Source organism: Musca vetustissima, unplaced genomic scaffold (genome assembly GCF_032173495.1).
Source record: "Musca vetustissima isolate MV318-11 ecotype Yass unplaced genomic scaffold, APGP_CSIRO_Mvet_v1 utg320, whole genome shotgun sequence".
NCBI classification, from domain to species: domain Eukaryota; kingdom Metazoa; phylum Arthropoda; class Insecta; order Diptera; family Muscidae; genus Musca; species Musca vetustissima.
Window position 1 is genome coordinate 474,644 of NW_026875384.1, and position 21,400 is coordinate 496,043.

General features: G+C 33.5%; 4 protein-coding genes and 7 non-coding genes across 11 annotated transcripts; 1 reads left to right on the top strand and 10 right to left on the bottom strand.

Moving 5' to 3' along the window:
* Positions 1–166: 166 nt before the first annotated feature.
* Positions 167–1,233, bottom strand: LOC133337841 (peroxiredoxin-6). The gene is made up of 4 exons (XM_061546049.1): positions 1,142–1,233; positions 548–976; positions 416–488; positions 167–295 (listed from the first exon to the last, which is right to left on the bottom strand). The coding sequence occupies exons 1-4, from the start codon at positions 1,228–1,230 to the stop codon at positions 167–169; spliced, it is 720 nt and encodes a 239-aa protein (XP_061402033.1). The 5' UTR covers positions 1,231–1,233.
* Positions 1,234–2,318: 1,085 nt separating this feature from the next.
* LOC133337837 (congested-like trachea protein) lies at positions 2,319–7,889 on the top strand. Its single transcript, XM_061546042.1, has 4 exons — positions 2,319–2,432; positions 2,493–2,928; positions 7,457–7,636; positions 7,702–7,889. Exons 1-4 carry the CDS (start codon positions 2,319–2,321, stop codon positions 7,887–7,889), a joined length of 918 nt encoding a protein of 305 aa, XP_061402026.1.
* A 1,616-nt stretch (positions 7,890–9,505) lies between these two features.
* On the bottom strand, positions 9,506–13,454 carry LOC133337856 (meiosis regulator and mRNA stability factor 1). Its single transcript, XM_061546066.1, has 9 exons — positions 13,323–13,454; positions 13,122–13,253; positions 11,703–13,068; positions 11,458–11,591; positions 11,151–11,399; positions 10,829–11,090; positions 9,898–10,763; positions 9,757–9,825; positions 9,506–9,677 (listed from the first exon to the last, which is right to left on the bottom strand). The coding sequence occupies exons 1-9, from the start codon at positions 13,437–13,439 to the stop codon at positions 9,546–9,548; spliced, it is 3,327 nt and encodes a 1,108-aa protein (XP_061402050.1). The 5' UTR covers positions 13,440–13,454; the 3' UTR covers positions 9,506–9,545.
* A 3,584-nt stretch (positions 13,455–17,038) lies between these two features.
* LOC133337838 (small ribosomal subunit protein uS7A) lies at positions 17,039–20,409 on the bottom strand. The gene is made up of 5 exons (XM_061546043.1): positions 20,283–20,409; positions 19,105–19,504; positions 18,744–18,860; positions 18,376–18,474; positions 17,039–17,146 (listed from the first exon to the last, which is right to left on the bottom strand). Exons 2-5 carry the CDS (start codon positions 19,501–19,503, stop codon positions 17,078–17,080), a joined length of 684 nt encoding a protein of 227 aa, XP_061402027.1. The 5' UTR covers position 19,504; positions 20,283–20,409; the 3' UTR covers positions 17,039–17,077.
* LOC133337878 (small nucleolar RNA psi28S-1192) lies at positions 17,227–17,370 on the bottom strand. Its single transcript, XR_009754608.1, has one exon. It is a non-coding gene; the product is annotated as a small nucleolar RNA psi28S-1192 (small nucleolar RNA).
* LOC133337875 (small nucleolar RNA psi28S-1192) lies at positions 17,421–17,564 on the bottom strand. Its single transcript, XR_009754605.1, has one exon. It is a non-coding gene; the product is annotated as a small nucleolar RNA psi28S-1192 (small nucleolar RNA).
* LOC133337874 (small nucleolar RNA psi28S-1192) lies at positions 17,613–17,756 on the bottom strand. The gene has a single exon (XR_009754604.1). It is a non-coding gene; the product is annotated as a small nucleolar RNA psi28S-1192 (small nucleolar RNA).
* On the bottom strand, positions 17,812–17,955 carry LOC133337879 (small nucleolar RNA psi28S-1192). The gene has a single exon (XR_009754609.1). It is a non-coding gene; the product is annotated as a small nucleolar RNA psi28S-1192 (small nucleolar RNA).
* LOC133337877 (small nucleolar RNA psi28S-1192) lies at positions 17,989–18,131 on the bottom strand. Its single transcript, XR_009754607.1, has one exon. It is a non-coding gene; the product is annotated as a small nucleolar RNA psi28S-1192 (small nucleolar RNA).
* LOC133337876 (small nucleolar RNA psi18S-1854) lies at positions 19,573–19,727 on the bottom strand. Its single transcript, XR_009754606.1, has one exon. It is a non-coding gene; the product is annotated as a small nucleolar RNA psi18S-1854 (small nucleolar RNA).
* Positions 19,839–19,994, bottom strand: LOC133337873 (small nucleolar RNA psi18S-1854). The gene has a single exon (XR_009754603.1). It is a non-coding gene; the product is annotated as a small nucleolar RNA psi18S-1854 (small nucleolar RNA).
* Positions 20,410–21,400: the final 991 nt, after the last annotated feature.

Sequence of the window (21,400 nt, forward strand, 5' to 3'; positions counted from 1 at the left end):
TGAGCTGAAAAAATAGATACAAATATTTATATTTATGTTGTTACAAACCTGCGTACCCTGCGCAAACACTAAAATAACTTGACAATTTTATATGCTTTCTACTTTACTTTTTTATATAAAAAATATACAATTACAATCAATTCATTGGAATGCTGAGTAATTTCATTCATGGTTGTGCTGTTTCGCGAATATATTTCTTACCCGAGGGCACATCACGTGTAGTATATCCATTGGGGAATTTATCTAAAGCTTCTTGCTCCGAAATGGTTGGTAAAATCATACAAGTGCCACCTTGCTGAAATTGAAATGAAATTTTATGTGATGGTATCAGAAACTACTACAAATAAAATTTAATGTGATAATATCAAAAACTACTACAAATTATTTATTTTACATATTTATGAATCATACTAACCTTCCAATCAGCAGGAGTGGCAACTGATTTAGTAGAAGTCAGTTTTAAAGAGTCAATTACCCTCAGAATTTCACTAGAAATAATAATTGATTTGTTGACTATTCAATAGTTCAAAAAGTAAATATATCTTACTCGAAATTCCTTCCAGTAGTGGCCGGGTACAAAAGAGACAAACGCAGTTTCTTGTTATTGTCTACAATAAAAACAGCACGGCATGTTAACGGTATTCCATCCTTATTCAGTTCATCTTTATCCAGCATATTCAATTGTGTTGCTAATTCTCTTTTATCATCCGCAATTATAGGATAGTCAAAGGACGAAAGATCTAATAATAATAAAATTTTTATAAAAGCTAATATCAAATTATGCTTTTTGAAGAACTTACTTCCATATGCTTTAATATCCTCGATCCATCCATTGTGCGAATCAACGGTATCAACTGACAGTGCAATTGGTTTAACGTTGCGTTTCTTAAATTCCGGCAATAGCTGTTCGACACGTGCTAATTCAGTTGTGCAAACTGGGGTATAATCGGCAGGATGCGAGAACAAAATGGCCCAACTAAAAGACGCAAAAATGCAAAATATGTTTATCTATAATTATTAGCATAACATTCCCGTCGTTGCTTAAACATTGTGTGGATACCATCCAATGAATATCCCTTTTTAGAAGATTTCATTCTACCCGAGCTGCAATGGAACGTAAACATATTTGACTACTACTTACGATTCTTCCATCCATTCATAGAAGTCTATTTTGCCTTGGCTAGTTTCAGCCTGGAAATTAGGGAATTGATCGCCAATATTTAAAGCCATTTCGAATAAAAACAAAAAGTAGTAGATTGACACGAAGCCTAGACAATAGTATCTGAATCCTCTTCTGCGCGCCTTAAACCAACCAAACTTAAAAACGTTCTACTTGCAATGAATAGAAGGAGAATAACGAGCTCGAAACATAAGCAATTGATGTATGTTCCCCATGCAAAACTTTACATACTTTTGCAAATTTACAAACGAATTATAAAAAAAATCAACTTCGTAAAGATTATTTTACGAAAAAAACATACGGGAATTTTGACATGGATTTCTCCAGTTCTACCACTATTGCCATGCTTGTGAGGGATTCTATTTTGGGGTTCATATTGGCAACCCTGTACTCTTATCATCAGCTGTGTGTCTAATTGACGTTTGATCAAACAACAACACAAAAAAAAAAACTTATTCAATTCAGTTTTTTCGGAATTGGTGGTTTCGGTGGCGGTGAGTGTTTGAACTTTGCTCTATCGTTTGGTTTTAATTGTAGTTCTAGTTATAGAGATACGAGATCCAGTTATAAACAATATAGATGATCAAATTTATTAAATATCATCTTTATTTTCGTTACTTCATCTAATATCAACCGGTTTGTACGTTTGGTTGGTTTTCGATGACGTTTCACTTTCCTTTTCATTTGCTTTGTTTGATTGAGATCTATGCAAAAGTAACCCGTTTACGTCGCACCCAACATTAATTGATGAGTTTGAAATCTATGAAAGTAATTAAAACCTGTGACAATGCCCTATCGTGATCTCTGTGGATACGTCTATAATGAGACTAATCGATATTTCGGTTTGTAGGCGAACTATATTTTGTGCTTGGAATTAATTTGATGTATGATGCTCGAAACGGTTGAAGATGCTGTTTATGCTAATGTTCCTTACACCAAAGGAACTACTAATTTGTAACCAACAAGAAGTTTAGAAAATGAAAGCATTATTGTTACAATTACCACTAATCTTTTGTGAGATTATTTTGATTATCGCAAACCTCAAACACTTAACCATCGAGCAAAGTTCATTGGCTTTAATACATATGTTTGTTCTTTTTCTTACAGGCCAATCATTTGTATTTTAGTCTAAAGCAGAATGTCTGATTCAAATTCCTCGGAGAAAAAAGCAAACCCTGCCAAATCCTTTTTGAGCGGAGGTTTTGGCGGTATTTGTACGGTTATATCTGGCCACCCTCTGGATACAATTAAGGTATTTTTGTTTATGATAAATACACTTCGTTGTATAATATAAACTGTTAAACATTCCTAGGTACGCTTACAAACAATGCCTCGCACTGGTCCCGGCGAAGCTCCTTTATACAAAGGTACATTCGATTGTGCTGCCAAAACCATCAAAAACGAAGGTTTTTTGGGCTTATATAAAGGCATGTCCGCTCCTATAGTAGGAGTTGCACCTATTTTCGCCCTCTGTTTCGCCGGTTATGCGCTTGGCAAACGTGTTCAACAGACTGAGGGAAACACTAAACTTAATTATAGACAAATATTTGTAGCTGGATCATTCTCCGGTTTACTTTCAACTATTATTACTGCTCCTGGTGAGCGCATAAAATGTTTGTTGCAAATCCAACAAGCCTCTTCGGGAGCTGAACGTAAATACAACGGTATGCTTGACTGTGCTGGAAAGCTATATAAGGAAGGTGGTATACGGTCAATCTACAAGGGCAGTTGTGCTACATTATTAAGAGGTAAGATATATTGATTATTATACTCATCCAATATGCAATAATATGTAATAGCTGTTAGTTCATAATTATTGCATAAACGTAAATTCTGACCCTGTAGGCAAATCATCTCACACAAACTAATAATTCTTTAGCGAATTTACTATATAAAATTGTAAATAGGTAGTGGAGCTAAGTTCAAAATAGGTAAATTATTGCAAAACTTTTGAGAAGAGTTACGACGTGTTAGGCTTTTCCAGTTATTTCTAAATACCCAAATGTGGAGAATAATAAATTTAATAAAATAGAGAAAATACATTTTCTTCAAACAGTTACAGAGACGTAAATGTGGAACGATTCAATAATTGGTACATCAATATATTTTCTCATTTTATCAATATGGCCACAGCAAATTATTTATTATATTTCAGTAGATCACTTCCTCAAAACATTCAGATATTGTATTATACCACATATTGCATATAGCTTCAGAGTTTATTTTTCACTTAAGAGCATTGATCGGTAGGGAGTTTTTCTACTTCAAAGAATATATTTGTGAGCTATTATTATTTTTTAATAACAATTATCGGCGGGCGCATCATGTGAGAATAGAAGAACATTATGCTAGACTAAGAGAACATTACAGTGTATGCAAATCTCTCATATCTTCCGAAGCCATTGTCTCATATCGTGCCTAAAAGTTTATTCTTTAGTTGGAATTTAAACGAGCAGTTTGTTATTATATGTCATTCGGCAATAAATTGCTGATAGGATTTATTAAGAAATATTTTATATTAATAAAGTATAAAATAATTTCAATATCTGTTAAAGTTGTAATTTTTATTTAGTTTTTGTACACTTGTTTTTTTTAATTAATAACAGTTTAAAATAAATTCAATATGTTATTTGTTTTAACCTAAGTAGTATTCACTCTAAAATCATTTGCATTTCATTTACATTTCAATACGTATTTATAAATAAATCACTTATGTGACTCATATTTCATTTGGTATCTCCTCATCAACATCATTGGGCATGGACATTTTTGGATTTTCATTTAATTTTGTTTTCAGCTGATGTTCCAATGAGTTTTCTCGCAAGTTTCTCAATGACATCTGTATTTTTTCTTGTTTTTGCAACTGCCACATCATACGATTTATAAGTGGACTATTTTGGTCTTTGGAAGGCCCCTCATTGTTTCGGCTATGACCTCTTTCTTCCAGTTTTCTCCAATGAGGTAATCTGTTATTATGAGTAACAGGTTTCATTAACTGAATATATTTTGCGCCGCATTGTAACTGTTTTCTCAGTACGTAGTAGACACTACGGCCATTGAAATTGTCGCATCGAGGTGCCAGTTGTTTGTTGAATTTATAACTTTTGAATTTCCGGCAGGATAATTTTTTGCCAGAGAAGTAGTCGTTGATACATCTCTCGGTTTGTGGTGTTTTTTCTTGGTTGGTTATTTTGGCTTTCCAATTACTCATGTCACATGAACATTTCCAGGGATTTTCAGATAAACGTGCCACCATTAGCCGTTTCATTTGGAAGAAGTTTCTGGGTAGCGTTCTTAATTGATTGTTGTCTAAATATACCTCCTCCAGATTAGTTTGATCATCAAATAGTCCCGGGGGTATGTAACTGATGTTGTTATGGGAGAGATTAACTAACCGCAATCGTTTACATCCAACAAAAGCATCCATAGAAATCTCGTTGATTTGACAATTGGCCAAGTCAAGTGCTTCCAATTGAGAAATTCCGGAAAAGGCATCGAATTCCAGTGTGTTTATTTCACCCCGTAGTTTGAGCTTCCGTAATGATACTAAATCCTAAAATCAAAATAAAATATGAAGAAAACGATTTCAATTTGCTGTGGCATGTGTACACATGTTACCTTGAAAATATTTTGCTCTAAATTGTTTATGGATACATTGTTTATCTCTAGTGTAGTAAGTTGAGTGAGCTTTTTGAAGGGCTGATTACCCCATAATTCGAGGGCTGTTTCATCAGAACCAAAATACATCTCTTGGGTGTTATTCATGACCCAAAACGTGGCAGGAAATATGTAACGTATGGGATTTTTGCGAAAATCAATTCGTTCCAGTTTCGGTAAGGGAGGAAAGCTTAATTCCGTTAGTTTTGTTAAACGGTTATCGCTAATATCCAATACTTGTAACTCAAATAAGCCGGCCAAATTTCGATAATGTAAGTCGTGTATAGCATTGTGAGCTAGCGATAAGGTTCTCAGTTGTGTGGCGCCCGATAAGGCAAATGGTGGCACCACTTGTATATCGTTGTTTTCTAGAGACAGATGTTGCAGTTCATCTAAACCCATAAATATTTCCCAAGATAGTTCGTTCATGCCACACGATTGAATTCGCAAAACTTCTAATCGTTCCCAGCCATAGAATGAAGGCATTTTTGCCTTCTTAACTTCTTCTATGTACACTTCATATGGCACGATTTGCAGTTCCTCCTGTTCTTGTTGTTGGAGTTCAACTAGTAGTTTGCGATCATAATGTTTGGTATAGTAATCTTCTTCAGTGAATTCCATGCTATTTAGCAACTCGATGTTAGGCTTGTAGTTGAACATCTCCTTGGGATGCTTGACATCTGTGGGCCTCTTAACAATCTCCGATCCCATCAATGTAATGGATTCAAAATTAGCATGTTTTAAAAATGGCAGTGATGCATCTAAGACCAAACGTAAGCCACGGTCCTGCGATCCTCTTACTTCCAATGTTGTTAGATGATTTAAAGGTTTTAAAATGCTGGTATTGACTAAAAACGAAAGAAAGAATATGTTATGACGTTGGGCGGTTATTTTTATGGATGTGTCTGTTTTTACCCGTCTTGTTTCTCCCCACACCGGTGTATAGCAAAACTAAAGCTTGCATATCATGGGGCAAAGCATTTATAAGTTTCTCTGCATCTGTGTCTTCTTGCATGATGCATGTGGCTTGTTTGATAAAAGGATTCATTGTGTAGCTCAGGTCACCCTCATAGGACGATTCATTGCCATTAATTAAATTTTCATTGTTTTCGTTTTCTGTCGGATTCAAATACCTTTGTTGCATGTGGTTTATCCAGCGCGATATAGGCAAATCCATTAAGTGTGCGTACTGACACACACAACCCTGTGGACAATTAAACGTATCAACTTCTATTGTTGGTGTTAAATCCGATGTTATTTCCTCTTCCGGTTTATTGTAAAACAATTCCATGCCGTCGTCGCCACCGTCATTAAAATTAACCTCATGTCGATATTTAATATTTTCTTCGTCGCCGTCTTCATTAATCAGTGGTGGAGCAAATTTGTTGGATTTGTACTTTGAATTTGTTTTATGACGATATTTTCCGAATTCACCGTCACGATTATAAGATAGTGATGTTTCCTATTTGAGATATAAAGTAGTTTAGTATTGAATCAATCGATTTAATTATTGTTATTATTTCTTAATTGAGTAACATATATATTTTAAAATACAAGGACCTGTATGTAATCATCTCACTTATTCGAAATATTTCACATTTTAGTGTACTCACAACCAATAACATAACACTTAACATGATTAACACCTTCATTTTTGCACTAATTTAATTTTGATGAGTTTCAACAACGACTTATCCGATTTTTTTCATGAGTTGAAATTGAAAAATATATATTTATCGCATGTTCTTGTAACGCCCGTCAGTATATACTTTTCTCGATTGGCTTCGCTTTAAAGTGGCGCGCTGGAAAGTCGATATACAACTAAATATGTTTTTGTACAATAGCATATTAATTCTGTATAAAATAAAAACAAAAAACAGAATCTCACTATAGAGCCGACTTCATCACAAGATTAAAAGAAATATTGTATTCTTGGGTGGTGGTGTATATGAAGGAAGTCACGACGTAAAGGATGTTGTTATCAGTAGTTATTCTATGCATGTATTAGTGAGTGTTGTTGTTTTGTATGAAATATTTGTACACAATTACAAGTCGAACGTCTGTATGTCAAAATGCCATGTACTCAGTTTGTAGTGTGTGATAAATTAATAGTATGAAGTAATTCCATTTTATTTATACAACAATGCAGAAATACTATGCTAATGATTAAATAATTTTTGGGTTAAACATCTATATTTGGCATTAGTTATAGACATGTGAAGTATTTGGCAACCACATAAAGATCTGTCACAATCAAAATGTTAAGAAATCTGAAAAAATATTGACCTTTTAAAGTTTAGTTGGTTGGTGTTGCAAATATTCCAATATTATAATTTAGGTTAATCGGGTTAGGCATTTTCATGTTAAAAATAATTTATGTCTTCGATTAATAATTACTCCTCCGTGTTTACGATATTAATATTGCTCAAAAATTTAATACTATTTTATTCGAAATTCTCGTACATACATAATTCGCTAATGATAACACCAGCATTACCTCATTTAAAATTAATGAAATACAACATACATTTATTTTGCTTTATCATTTTGCATCGCGTTTTCCATGAAGATATTGCGTTACGAATTAAAATTGTACATTTGTTTTTTTTTGTTTCTTAGATTTGCCTGCCAATGGCGTCTATTTCTTAGCCTATGAGGCCATACAAAATTATTCTAAAAAACAATCTGGTAGTGACCAGGTGTCACTAGCTGTCACCTTATTTGCTGGCGGTTCGGCCGGTATTGCCTACTGGTTGGTTGGTATGCCAGCCGATGTACTAAAGAGTCGTTTGCAAACTGGTAAGGACAAAATATCACATAAGAAGGTGTTAAGATTTAAATATTAACGCATTTTAAAATTCTAGCTCCCGAGGGTACGTATAAGAGCGGTATTCGTAGTGTATTTAAGGAATTGATGGTTAAGGATGGTCCACTTGCCTTATATCGTGGTATTACACCAATTATGATCCGTGCCTTCCCTGCCAATGCCGCTTGCTTCTTTGGCATTGAATTAGCGAATAAATTCTTTGATAAATTCTTCCCCAACTTTTAATTATTTTTGTTTTTATCAGAATACAAATGCTGTTAATTTGATTTTCAGTTTAGTATTTGAGATTATATTCTTGTGAGAATGTCATTAATAGATATCAACGCCAGTTCTTGAAGAACATGTTTTTTAAATTGTTAATAAAAAATATTTTATGAAAAAAATGTCTTCATATTTTATTTAAAAAAATATATTGTTTTAGTATTTCCTGAGCGGTATTTTAAATATAGGTGAATTCATTATTAATTCTTTCAGTTGCAATTGTTAACAATATAAATGGGGTTGAGGATTTATTTACGTCTAAAATCCTATAAATTAAATATTAGAAGCATACTTACACGACGTATTCCGCCTTGGTTCACGAGACAGTTTCCATAATACGATGAGGAAGTAAGGAAAACAAAACACAATGAGTTAATGAAAACAGCTCATTTTTAAAAGATGTACTTAGTTTAGTTGGGCCTAATTCAAAGAAGTTGAAAAATATCTTCCACTATTACTTTCTTTCAAATGCTTGATTTTTAAACATTATTTTAAAACATTTGAGTAGTATCGATCCCTAATTTATTAATATTCTCAATTAACAATAAATATGTTAAGAAAGCTAAGTAGTTCCGACCCTTCGAATTTATATAAATTGTATTGCCCAATTAATGTTAATATTTAAGAAGTTTGAGTAGATTCAATCCCTCCCTTTTACATTAATTTTAGTTCTATTATTATTAATTTGGGTACTAACAAATCCAAATAGTATAAATAATATTTTTAAATATATATATATATATATATATTATAAATATTGTTTGAGCAGTTTATTATCCCTTTTTGAGTAATTTTAATATTTTAATTAATTTTAATGATATTTTTTGTTACATAATTTCCATTTATAATTTTACTTGTATAATAATACATAGTAATTATTATTTTGAGTAGTTAATCAAGCACAACCAAACCTACACTTATGTCACTATAATTGTTATTAAAATGTCTTTCTTAACATTTTAATGCAGTTTACTGCCTTAAAGTCGAAAGACTAGGCATCATAAATTTGAAATAAATAATAAATTCAATTCTTGCAATTAAGAAATTATACATGAATTTAGTTTAACATGTTTTATTAAAGGCATGCATTTTTATTTTAAGGAATTTTAACAACATTTTCTTAATATTACCAATTTAAAATAAAACAGCATAATTTTCATAATTGATTTAGAGCAAAATGGTTTACAAAATTAAATAATTGACAATATTATGGAATTTATTGTGTGTTGATTAAAACAATGTTTTTTTTTTTGATAAATATATATATGCTACAATTATTACAATAGAATTGTTTATTAGATTAAGTTAACAATGTTTTTCTAGTGGCATTCGCAAGGAACATTGAAAGGTGTTTAAGTTTTATTTTTGTTTTACAGTTAACAAAATTATTTCGCAGAGGTTTGTGGTTCCTTTTCACTCGAATAAATTTGGCTGCCACAAAAACATTTTTACAAATAAAATGGCATCAAGCCTTACAAATTATATATGTATGTATTATGTTCGATTTGAATATATATATCTTAATTGAAAATAGTATTTAATCTAAGTAATGATTTGAGCATTGGCACGATAAATTAACTATTATATTAAATTATGTTTGAAATAGTAAATGTAAATAAATTAGGCAATTTTTCTATCATGAGAATCGAAGTTGAAAACTTGTTTCATGTTTTCGGTTTTCGATAGGCTGTATGGCGATAATAACATAGGCAAAACGTTTAGAGCTTTAAGTTCCGGTAGACGTATATTGAGCTGAAGGAAATATGGAAAATAAATTTTTCAAATTAAGACAATTTTGGGTTGCGAGTTCTCACTGAACTGATGAACTTACCAAATCATCTTTAGTTTTTTCGTTGCTATTGTTATTTGTCCAAATAGGATCAATCCAAAAAGGCATGTTCTAAAAGAAAAAAAAAAAATGGCACACACATAAAACGAGAAATTTCTTTATTTTTGTTAACAACTTCATTACCTCTGATGGAGGGGTATCTGGTTTTGGCGGCTCATATAAAATGGGACACATTTGTATATTGTTTACCAGCTCATATAGACCTGCTGAGGCTTCTGCCGTTACTGGGCCGATAGCATTTTGATTTGGCATTGTTAGATTTTGTGTTGGCTGTGGTGGCGGCATTATCAGTGGAGTCAAAACCGTTCCACTTAAATTGCTGTTATTCAAAAGAGGCTGCTGTTGCTGCTGGTAATAGTTATTTCCTTGTCGACGATCCCACAGCTTAGAAGTAGGATACACCGAGGGTACTGGTGCATTTAAATGCATAGAATTTGCAATGTGCAAGGGTGGCGGTGGTTGTGGTAGACAACCCATTGGATTGACCAGACTATTCATGCTTGCATTAAGGTCACAGTACGATCCAGATGTATTGGAGGATGTATTAAATGAGTTGTTGAACATAAATGAAGAGTTGAACGAATTCTCCTTGTTGCTGGATATATTGGAAACGGAAGTATTCATTATGTGGGAATTCTGCGAAGCAGTTGAGTAAATGGAGGAACTGCCGCTTATGTTGTTAAAGGAATTACTTCCAGTCGAATATGGTTTTGGGCAATAAGAGGCCGATGTTGTTGATACCCTTGATGTTTGCTGATAATATGACGACGAGTTGTGGGAGCGATAGCTGGATGAGGAATTATAACTACTGTCCGAGGACATGGCTCGAGTTTTAGCGGGTGGTTCTTGGTTAGAGTTAGCTGTGTTTCCGCGAATGTTGTTTTCGCCTAACGGTGGCCTTGTGGATGTACGCAAAGTCTTTTGTTTGCTGAAAGGCAATTTCAACGAACCAAATAAATGCTTGTGATTGGCGTATGAAGTTAAACGCACTAGAAAGAAACATAAATAATGGTAAACTATTCCAGACAATATATATCAAAGCGAAAGAACTTACATTCATTGTTACCCACGAGACCGACTTCAGAACGTTCCAGAGTCACACCTAAATTTATATAAAATATATCCGAATGTGTTGAAATAACCGAATATAAATTGGGATAGCCAAATTCGAAGGTGGTGCTTATCGTACTGTCCAAAGCATTTTTTATTTCCAACAATAGCATTGGTGCACGCTGTTCCAGCAGACGAATTATGTTCATGAGGAAATGCATCAAACCAGAGATTCTTACAAATTTACTATCATTTTCGATAACAATCTACAAGGAAAAAAAGTTTATCCGATTCGACTATTAAATACAGTGATTTTTTTATTTTACCTCAATGGCATGTTTCATGGCTTTGACTGTAGTCTCAGTTATTGATTCCTTGTTCTTTTCGTTGAAATTCTTTATGAAATCACTCAATGTTAGAAGATTCTTAAAGATTTCGTGTTCCTTGGAATCTTTTTGTTCAAACATTTCGGCTTCATGCGATAATAAGTACTTACTGGCCCTGTAACATAATGTACGAAAGACATTGTCACCTTTGTGGCATATCATCCACGTAGAGTCTTCCTTTTCGAATGTCTACAAACAAATATGAAATATGTGTTGAGGGAGAATAGTTCAATATTATTTTACATACCTCCACATATGGCAATAGGTCTAAAGCCTGTTTAATATCCTTGACTCCCAATGTTTGAGCCTGTATTTGATAACCATATTTCTTCTTGTGCAGTTTTACAACGTCCTCCCATTTCATGCAAGTTTTTCCAGAGCCTAAAACGAGAGGAAATATTGAACATACTTGGAACATTTTCTTTACACCAAAGAATAGATATTTGGTACAAAAAGTAGAAGTAATTACAACATATTTATATTTCTTTATACCTGTGGTAGCCGCAATAAGTTCTTCACATTGCTCGGCAAATATTCTACGAGCCACCTTTGCTGTCAGATAAATTTTCTTATCCTCATCGTTGGTTAGCTCCATTTCCACGACTCCATGTACAGCCTCCATTAGATCGGCAAGCTTTTGAAACCCATAATCACTCAATCGACATTGGTAGCCGAAATGGTAGTGATATGAACGAACAAATTTCTGAAAGAGGATCGTATACTGCGGTGCATTACTGAAGAGTTCCACAATTTCACCAGCAAAAATACAGGTCTTTTCCAATTCGTTTGTTGTTTGTTTACGCTTCGGTATGGATATTAAAATATCTTTACCATTCTGCACCGTGGATACAACTACAATATTTGAATTGACCAAACCATCTAAAATATCCACAATGTCACAGACGCCATAGTCAGTAACATCGAATGTTCGATTTTGAGTTTGGGCAAAAATGTTTGGCAATTGTGACAGTAAAACCGACTTATTGCCATGGGCCCTCAAAACCCTTAGCAAATCCGATGTGAAGCGTCGTATTTGTGTTCGATGGGTCAGGGTGATTTGACGATTTTCTCCATCTCCCATAATTTGCACCACCGAAGATAATGCCTCGAAAAGTTCTATCAATTTGGTGTAACCGTAATCGGCAACTCGACATTGCTTGCCGAAATGATTGTGGTAGGCCGGTATGAAACGATTGAATTTCATTGTGGCCTTGGGAGACATTTTAACAAGTTCGATGACTTCGCGAGAAATCTGATACAACGGGTCCGATATAGAATTCTTCGAATAGAGATTCGATCGTTCACTATTCGAGTTTGATGACTGGCCGTTGTTGTCTTTATTCAATTCAAGCCACCCTAGTATTTTTATGCCAAAATTGTTGACCGTGATTTGTATGCCTTGGACGCAACACACCAAATGTTCCAAATTCACGCCGTTATCGTTCGGTGTGATTTGAATTTTTAATTGACCTTCTATGCAGTGCACCAAGGAGGCCACGGGTATATCTCCAGTGTGATTTTTCAAAAGTGGATGAATGATTTGTTGAATCTCGGAGATGGTCATGAAAACATTGGGTAATGGTTCGATTTCTTGTTCGGCCCATCCCTTATGCTGCTCCCTCTTAAAGTGTATTGTACAGTAGGGAACACTGTGTTGCAAACCCTCCATTAGGGGTGAGCTCTCCAAGGAATTGACCAAATCGGGATGCAGAGTAATAAACTTTTCCTCGTTGTTGTCTGAGTTAATAATGCAAATATCTTGCATTTTGTACAGGTCCAATACGCTTATAGATGTTTTGAAACGTGATTGAAATAGTTCGCGGAACTTGTACATGGGTAGGGTGTAGCATGGCACATCCTATAAGAAAACAATTGAGAGTATATTGATATAGCTGAACGATGCAATGTTACCTTCAGTAGACCGGCTACTTGACATCTCAGTGTATTGATTTCAGTCAGTGATGAATCCCTGGTATAGGAGACCAACATTCGTTTGTGTCCGATTTTCTTACGGTGTAAATTGGAGACCACCTGCTTGGCAAACTAAAGAAACTCATTAATATGTTTGCATTGAAAGCCCAACACATACTAATGCCTGTAGGAGGTACTTACATATAAATCTGGTACAGTAACTTTGGCATAGGAACTACCTTCGAATGTGAGCGACACCACTGGTGTTATCGGTTTCAATTGATTCAGTAGGAAGTTCCTCAAATTGACTTCATCCATAGAATAATCCAAATTGGTAATTTGCAAGGTAACCGTGTCGTTTGGATCGCTAACCGTAGAAAATGTTTGTCCCGAACTGTATGGCGTGGACGCCATGACAGTACTACCTGATGACGTAGTGCCACCACCATTGCCCGATGTCGTAACAACTGTAGCAAGAGAAATTGAATTCTTGTTATCACCGTTATTGGGCACTGTTGTTGTTACTGTAGTTGATGGGGTTAGCGATGCCGATACAGCATGGGCGTAGGTGAATTCCTGATTCCCAGGATTACAAATTGATGTTGATGTCATTGAGTGTGGATGTAATGATGTCTGTTGTTGTACGGATGCCGCACTGAGTGGCGTGGCCGATGCAAAGGTCTGCATCATACCACCTGGTGTACAAGTGGTCTGATATACAGGTGCAGCAAATTGATGATAGCCGGCATTTGAAATAGCCGAGGCCGATGTCAATGGGCCACAGGTGGCAATTGCTGTCGTTGAATGTGGCATGGATGCATTGTGGTGTAAAGTGCTTGGGGTTGTCGAGCGATTATAGGGCATATAGCGATTTCTCTGATAACCGCCATAGGTGTTGGCATTGTTGTGATTGTTGTAATGTCCCTGAGACGGGTTCGAATGTGAGTGGTGTGGATTTGTGTCATTGGAGGGTACATGAGTGGTCATCATTGTGCCACCACCTCCATGCATATAACTGCCAGCAGTAGTGTATTTGGTCATCAGAGATGAAGGTAGGACTTTGTTAGTGTAGATGTGAGCCGACTGACTATTGCCACTGCCAACTCCACATACAATATTCTGCTTACCGTTATTACCACCAACATTGTAGTAGCGACTTGTTGAACGGTTGTTATTCATATCGACCACAGCCATGCCGCCAGAATTGGACGTAGCCACTGTTGTATAATAAGCAGCGGTATTTGCCAGATAGTCATAATCGTTGTTCATTTGAGTTGTCATGCCTGCCAAACTATTAATGTGCGGAGCAGGCGCCGGCGCCTGCATTACATTGTAGTTCATATACACCTTAGAGGATTCATCGGGATGTAGGTTGCTATACAGACGAAAGGAATTTTGTCTTAATGCCATATTTTTGTTTTAATTTCATTTGACAAACCTGTAATAACGTTCTGCCATTGTTTACAAATTCCAATTAAAGTTTTAGATTTTTATTTCATAAAAATATATTTTTGATAATTTGGAACCTAAGTTATTTCCTTATCTAATTGTTGTCTGCCAAAGAAACAAATTGATATTGTGAGAATAGGTTAATTTCATCTTAATCCGCCAAATTTGTATCGCTTGCTGAGCTTGACGTCTAATCTAACTGTAAAATATTTGAAAACTCACGCTTCCTACTTGAGATGATGCGAATAGTCGGCAAAGCGAAAGGCGCCAAAAAAGAGCGCTTTCTGCTGCTGCTGCTTTGGTGCACAACTTATAATCTTGTCTAGAATATTGTTAATATTCCTGTTGGTAGTTATTGCTGTTGTTGTTTTAGTTATAAAGAATCAATTTCTGGGTCGTTTGTAAAAAGTCTATTATTTATTACAAAATAATCACTTGTTGTTTGTATTTATAAAATGTTATATATTAAATGTTTCTAAGTTTTTTTCTTTTAATTTTACTTCATTAAAATAGGCGTTAATGAATTTGATTAATTAAAAAGGCTTCCTAAGGCTGTTCTATATGAATTTCTCTTAACAATTAAATATTGTAATTATGTTTATTGATTAATTTTCAAAATAAATTAATATTTTAAATATCACTTCGTTAGTTATTGTTTTTTAATTTAAATTATATTGATTTAAAGACACTGCACTAGACATTTATGTATGATGTAATTAATTGTATTGCAATTTTTCGCTTTCGCCTCTTCCCAAGCCCTTTCAGTACTGTCAGTGTGATTCTTTCATACCAACTTGCCAAGAGAAGCTATTGCAGTAACTCTAAACTGAACGAATATAAATTTAAGAGATTACGAATAATCTATGTGCCGTTATGATAATTCAATGCTCTTTACTTTGATAATATTCTACTTATAATGATATCTTCTTATTTATGTTTGTTATCAATGCATGGATATATTTTACCTTGGCAGTATTTTTATTTTTTTGCTATTTTGACCAAAATTCCTACATAATAAAACAATAAAAATAATTACATCTATTTCACTTTTTTATTTTTTTATTTTTATTTAATTAAAAAATGTACTACTAATTATAAACAATTGCATACCAGCTTCACACCAGTAAGTAATCATTTTTCAATCGAAATACATGTTGTACAATATGATATGAAAAAAATGTTCAGAGTTATCTTAAAATTATATATAATACATGTGATCATAAATAAGCTATTTGCAGATTGGTAATTTGAAAATGTAAGTAAACTTTCATAATTTAGTTTCATAATTTAAAAAGTTAAAAAAATCAATATTTTTTAATAATATAGGTGGTCTTTTCCAGAACTGCAAGAATCTACTAAATTTTGCTATTTTTTTGATATCATAGTTTAAAAATTGTCGTAGTAAAAAATTTTACATTCTTGCAGCTTCTGAGACAGACGTAAGGAATATGATAAATGATATCAATGACTGTTGTGACTAATTGAATTGGCTAAAACAAATTGTATGCGATATTCCAAAATATAAACTTATTTATAATATATTTTACTTTGTATTTATTAAATAACAACACCAAAGCTTTCAAGGCCAACAAATAGTATCAACAATATAAAAAATGTCTAAGTAGAATCTAACATTAAAAAAACGTATATATCCCCAGCCATAACTACAAAATGAAAAAGTTGCAAAGGTAAACAACAAAGTATGAAAATTAAACTATCAATCCACCACAAATGAGACCATAAGCAAATGTAATTGTGTGTTCAATCGTATCCAGAATATATCAAATTAAAATATCATTAGATAATATTTGGGCCAATCTTCGAATATAGTCCAAAAGTTGTAAACGAAATGTATTTTTTGAATAAATATGGCTTTGTGTACATGTATGAATTTAAAAAAATATATATATTTTTATAAATATGAAATTTTTCAGAATATATTTCCCATTGGATGTAGATGGTGTGCTGTAGATAGTAACTTGGATTCATTTGAGTTGAAAAATAATGGAACACCCAGTAATACAAGTTTATGTATGGAAGTTTCCGAAGCATACTTTTAGGATGCACAATTTATATAGCATTGCGTATATAATGCCCTAAGTGGTTAATTAATTTCAGCGCCGCAAAGTATGCTTTACAATGGGCAGCTAAAATTGAACATCACAGGGTGACACATCGTAAAAATGATCGACTATCTACAGATTCTGTTTGCCTGGTGTAACCAATTTTGGACAAAGAAACGCAAAAAACCTCACAGGCCGAACAAATTTTTTCGTCTCTCCACCTATTTTTTTTTTCTGAACCTTTCTTATATATAAACTATATTTTTTATGAATTTCCTTATGCCTCCCATTATTTTTATTTATGCGCATCAAATAAAACAATAAAATATAAAAAATAGAAAATAAATTTTTAAATGTTTTTGTTTTTATTATCTTTCATTTACTTAAAAAAGTGTAAACATATATACAACAACATATTGTATATAATAGTGAAGCATGAAGCATTTATCGGTTGGATTTGGCGACACGTTCCAATTCATCCTTCTTTTTGATAGCATAGGAGTTGGAGGAACCCTAAAATGAAGAATAGAAAAAATAGATAAATATATTAGAAACGATTCTATATTTTTTTATAAAATAGTTAAAAATAATACATTTATAGTTCTACGTTTCTCGAGCACACTAAATTGTTCAATTACTTCAGGTGCTAGGATAATAGAACCATAATTGATATAGTCCACAAGCGAGGCCTTGTTAATCGGCAATGAGACATAACATGGCATTAGAGAGGACATGTTTAAAACCAATTTTATAACATAAAATACATTTGAAAAATCTAACTTAAAAGATTTATAGATCTACGTTTCTCGAGCACACTAAATTGTTCAGTTACTTCAGGTGCTAGGATAATAGAACCATAATTAATATAGTCCACAAGCGAGGCCTTGTTATTCGGATTTATGACATAACATGGCATTAGAGAGGACAAGCAGAAACCATGTCTAGAACTTGAATTTAAAAGTAAAATCTACACAAAATCATTTATAGATCTACGTTTCTCGAGCACACTAAATTGTTTAGTTACTTCAGGTGCTAGGATAATAGAACCATATTTTATATAGTCCACAAGCGAGGCCTTGTTAATCGGCTATGAGACATAACATGGCATTAGAGAGGACATGTCCGAAACTAAGATTTGGGAGTGACCATTATTGAATCATGAGTTATTAATTATATACATTTATAGATCTACGTTTCTCGAGCACACTAAATTGTTTAGTTACTTCAGGTGCTAGGATAATAGAACCATATTTTATATAGTCCACAAGCGAGGCCTTGTTAATCGGCTATTAGACATAACATGGCATTAGAGAGGACATACTGAAACCATTTAGATAAAATGTGAAGATATTTAGGAATGTAGTTTTACGTTTCTCGAGCTATATAAAATGTTGATTACTTCAAAAGCTAGGATAATAAAACTATCAATTGATCTTGTCCACAAGCGAGGCTTTGTTAATCGAATGAAGACATAACAAAGCATTAGAGAGGACACTGAAAATGGTCCAAATTTGTAGATTTACGTTTATCGAACACAATGAAATCCAAATTTCTGCAGATGTCAGGAAAATAATAAACATTAATATTGCTACACAATTTGCAACATAAGAAAGTATTAGAGGAGACCACATACATTATGAATGTGTTTTTTTCGGTTCTCGAGTCATTTGTAGGTCAAATTACATTAAAGCTAATATTTTAAAATAAAGAATCAAAGAAGAATCATATTATTTTTAAATTACCTTAGCAGCGTTTATAAGTTCATCAGCCAAACATTCAGCGATGGTCTTAATGTTTCTGAAGGCAGCTTCACGGGCACCAGTGCACAAAAGCCAGATAGCCTAAAAATATGATAATAAAATATTGTTTAGAGTCCTGTTCAATAGAAACTTTACACATAAAAAGTTTTATTTTTTGCAATTTTGTATCTCTGTTTCATACATTATGAGCCTGGAAAAGTGGCTTCATAACGCTACGGACAAAAGACAATATATTGGGTTATTTTTATTTATATAGCCCTGTGTTATAGTCTCTCATGTCATATAATTAACACTGAAAGATATTGTGCAAGGCATCACATGGTTGTGGGTATAATATTCAATAAACTTACTTGGTTGACACGACGGAGAGGAGACACATCGACGGCTTGACGACGGACAGTACCAGCACGACCGATACGGGTGGAATCTTCACGAGGGCCAGAGTTGATGATGGCGCTGACGAGGATCTGGAATGAAAATAAATGTTGTTAGGCGAAAATCTTACAAATAAATATTTAACATTTTTAGAAGTGAAATAGTGTTTTCATTTAACCATTGACCATGTCACGTTGTTTTTCTCGAAATAGCGTCATGGTTAAATGAATATTTAATCTATGTCCTATTCTACCCGCTATAAGATGGAATTGATATTTCTTTATAGCAGTTTAGCATAGGACATTCCATAGATTTCTGTTTTCTTGATTTACATACCTGCAAAGGATTTTCACCAGTCAACAAGTGAATGATTTCGAAGGAGTGCTTGACAATACGGCAGGCCATGAGCTTCTTGCCGTTGTTGCGACCCTTCATCATCAAGGAGCAGGTCAAACGTTCAACGATGGGGCATTGAGCCTTGCGGAAACGTTTGGCGGCATAACGACCAGCAGAGTGGGGCAAATAGCGAGCGAATTTCTCCTTAACGGAAATGTAATCAGCCAGGGAGATATCACTGACGGTCACATCATCGCAAGACCAGCGACCGAACAATTTGATTTCGGGCAATTCAGTGGTGGAAACAACGTTGGTTTCCAACAAAGTTTCAGCACCCTCGGTCTCAATTGGAGGTTGTTCCTCGAAGGTTTCGGTAACGTTCTCAACTACTTCAGCCATTCTGCAATAAAATAAAAAATGTTTATTATTTTCAATTCCTCAAAGTATTGGGGCTAACACGAATGTGAGTCTTCAGAAATGTTGATTTTCACTTTATTAAGGTTTATATCTTTGAGCCGATATCCTTAAGAGGAATAGTCAACCATGATGTTTACTTTAGTCCAATTGAATACCAAAAAGTCTACAACAACAACAAAATGGTTTTAGTTTTGGACAACATTGAAACTGATAATAATCACACTAGACAGATTGATAAACATTCACATCATCATTCATCATATTTGGGGCTGGAATATCATCTGGGTTCACACTTTTCTTCTCTGGTATATAAATCGAATTTAAAAATGTTGATTTTCACTTTATTAAGGTTTATATCTTTGAGCCGATATCCTTAAGAGGAATAGTCAACCATGGAGTTTGCTGTAGTCCAATTGAATACCAAGGAACTCACTATGAAGAACTCAATGGTTTTAGTTATGGACGTATTTTTAATAAAAATATCTGTTAAAATTCAATAATTTTAGTACATGTACACGTGTGGCTCCACGCAAAAGCCATGCCCAGTCAGCCGTTTTCACACACATTTTTTTCTCATTTGACAGACACAATCATCCATAACCTCAACACAACACACCGTGATTGGGTTTAATTCCTTTTTCACCGTAATATGCACGGACAATGAGTTTAATTTCATTACATGGCACAGTAAATAGTTTTGTTTGGTATTTATTCATAGTCTTGTAATGTTTTTTGTTCAATAATTCAATAAATAATCTTACTTTTTCACTAAGAAAAATTATCCCCGATGCAAACAGCAGTGGCGTTCGCCAGAAAAAGAACATGTTGTTGCAGTGCTGCCAAATTTTTGAACGCTGTTTCCGGCTGTCATACACATTTGGAGAGATATTTGGAGAAAAACGTGTGAGAGAGTTAGTTTTTTAGAATTGTGGCAATACTGTTGTGTATATTATGTTGCCATATTTACTATATGAGCAAATTTATTAAAATTATATGGAATGAAGTTGAATTAAAAAGTAAAGATAAAAATATCAATGTGGTATTTGTAAGAAATATAAATTATATATAATCCATGGAGTATTTAAGTGTCACTTAAACGCATTTTAGATACAATTTATACATATAATTATATTTTTAACAATGCTGCAATAAAGTTATAATATAAGTAAAGATATATATATATATATATATATTATAAAAATAAACTGAAAATGAAATAACATGGAAGGCATTTAAATAAAACAGAAAAAAAATTATCAGTGTGGATATATATATATATATATATATATATATAAATTATATATATTTTAGATACAATTTATACAGTGTCACTATAAAAGCGCGTTTACACTACTAAATCCAATAGATTTCAAACATCAGCTCCAAGCGTATACGACCATCGAACTATTTTATGTGCACAGATTAAGTGCAACTATCCTAAGTATGATGTGAAAAATTTACCTTATTTCTGGAAAACCAATGCAAAATTTGAATTTCTTACAAAAATTAAAATGAATAGTGAAAAGAAAAAAATTTTTGTTTCAAAATTTTCTTTTTTCGTTTATTTTCAGGTCCTAACATATATAATCCTAAAAAATATATTTATTAGCTGCGTATTAAATACAAGCTCTAAAACACAACAAAGAAATAAATACCAAATTTATCTAGTAGTCAAAATAAAAACGGGAATTTTAGCTTCTGATTTGAGATATGAATTTATAAACAAACGGAAACAAAGCAGTATATACACTATCACATTTGAATGACGGTTTGGCCCAAAACTTTCTGGTTAATGTGCCCGTTCACTTGACAGCCCAAATTCATAGTGTGTACTCGTCTTAAGGTTAGTAGAAACACGTTTGTTGTCAAAGTAATTTTG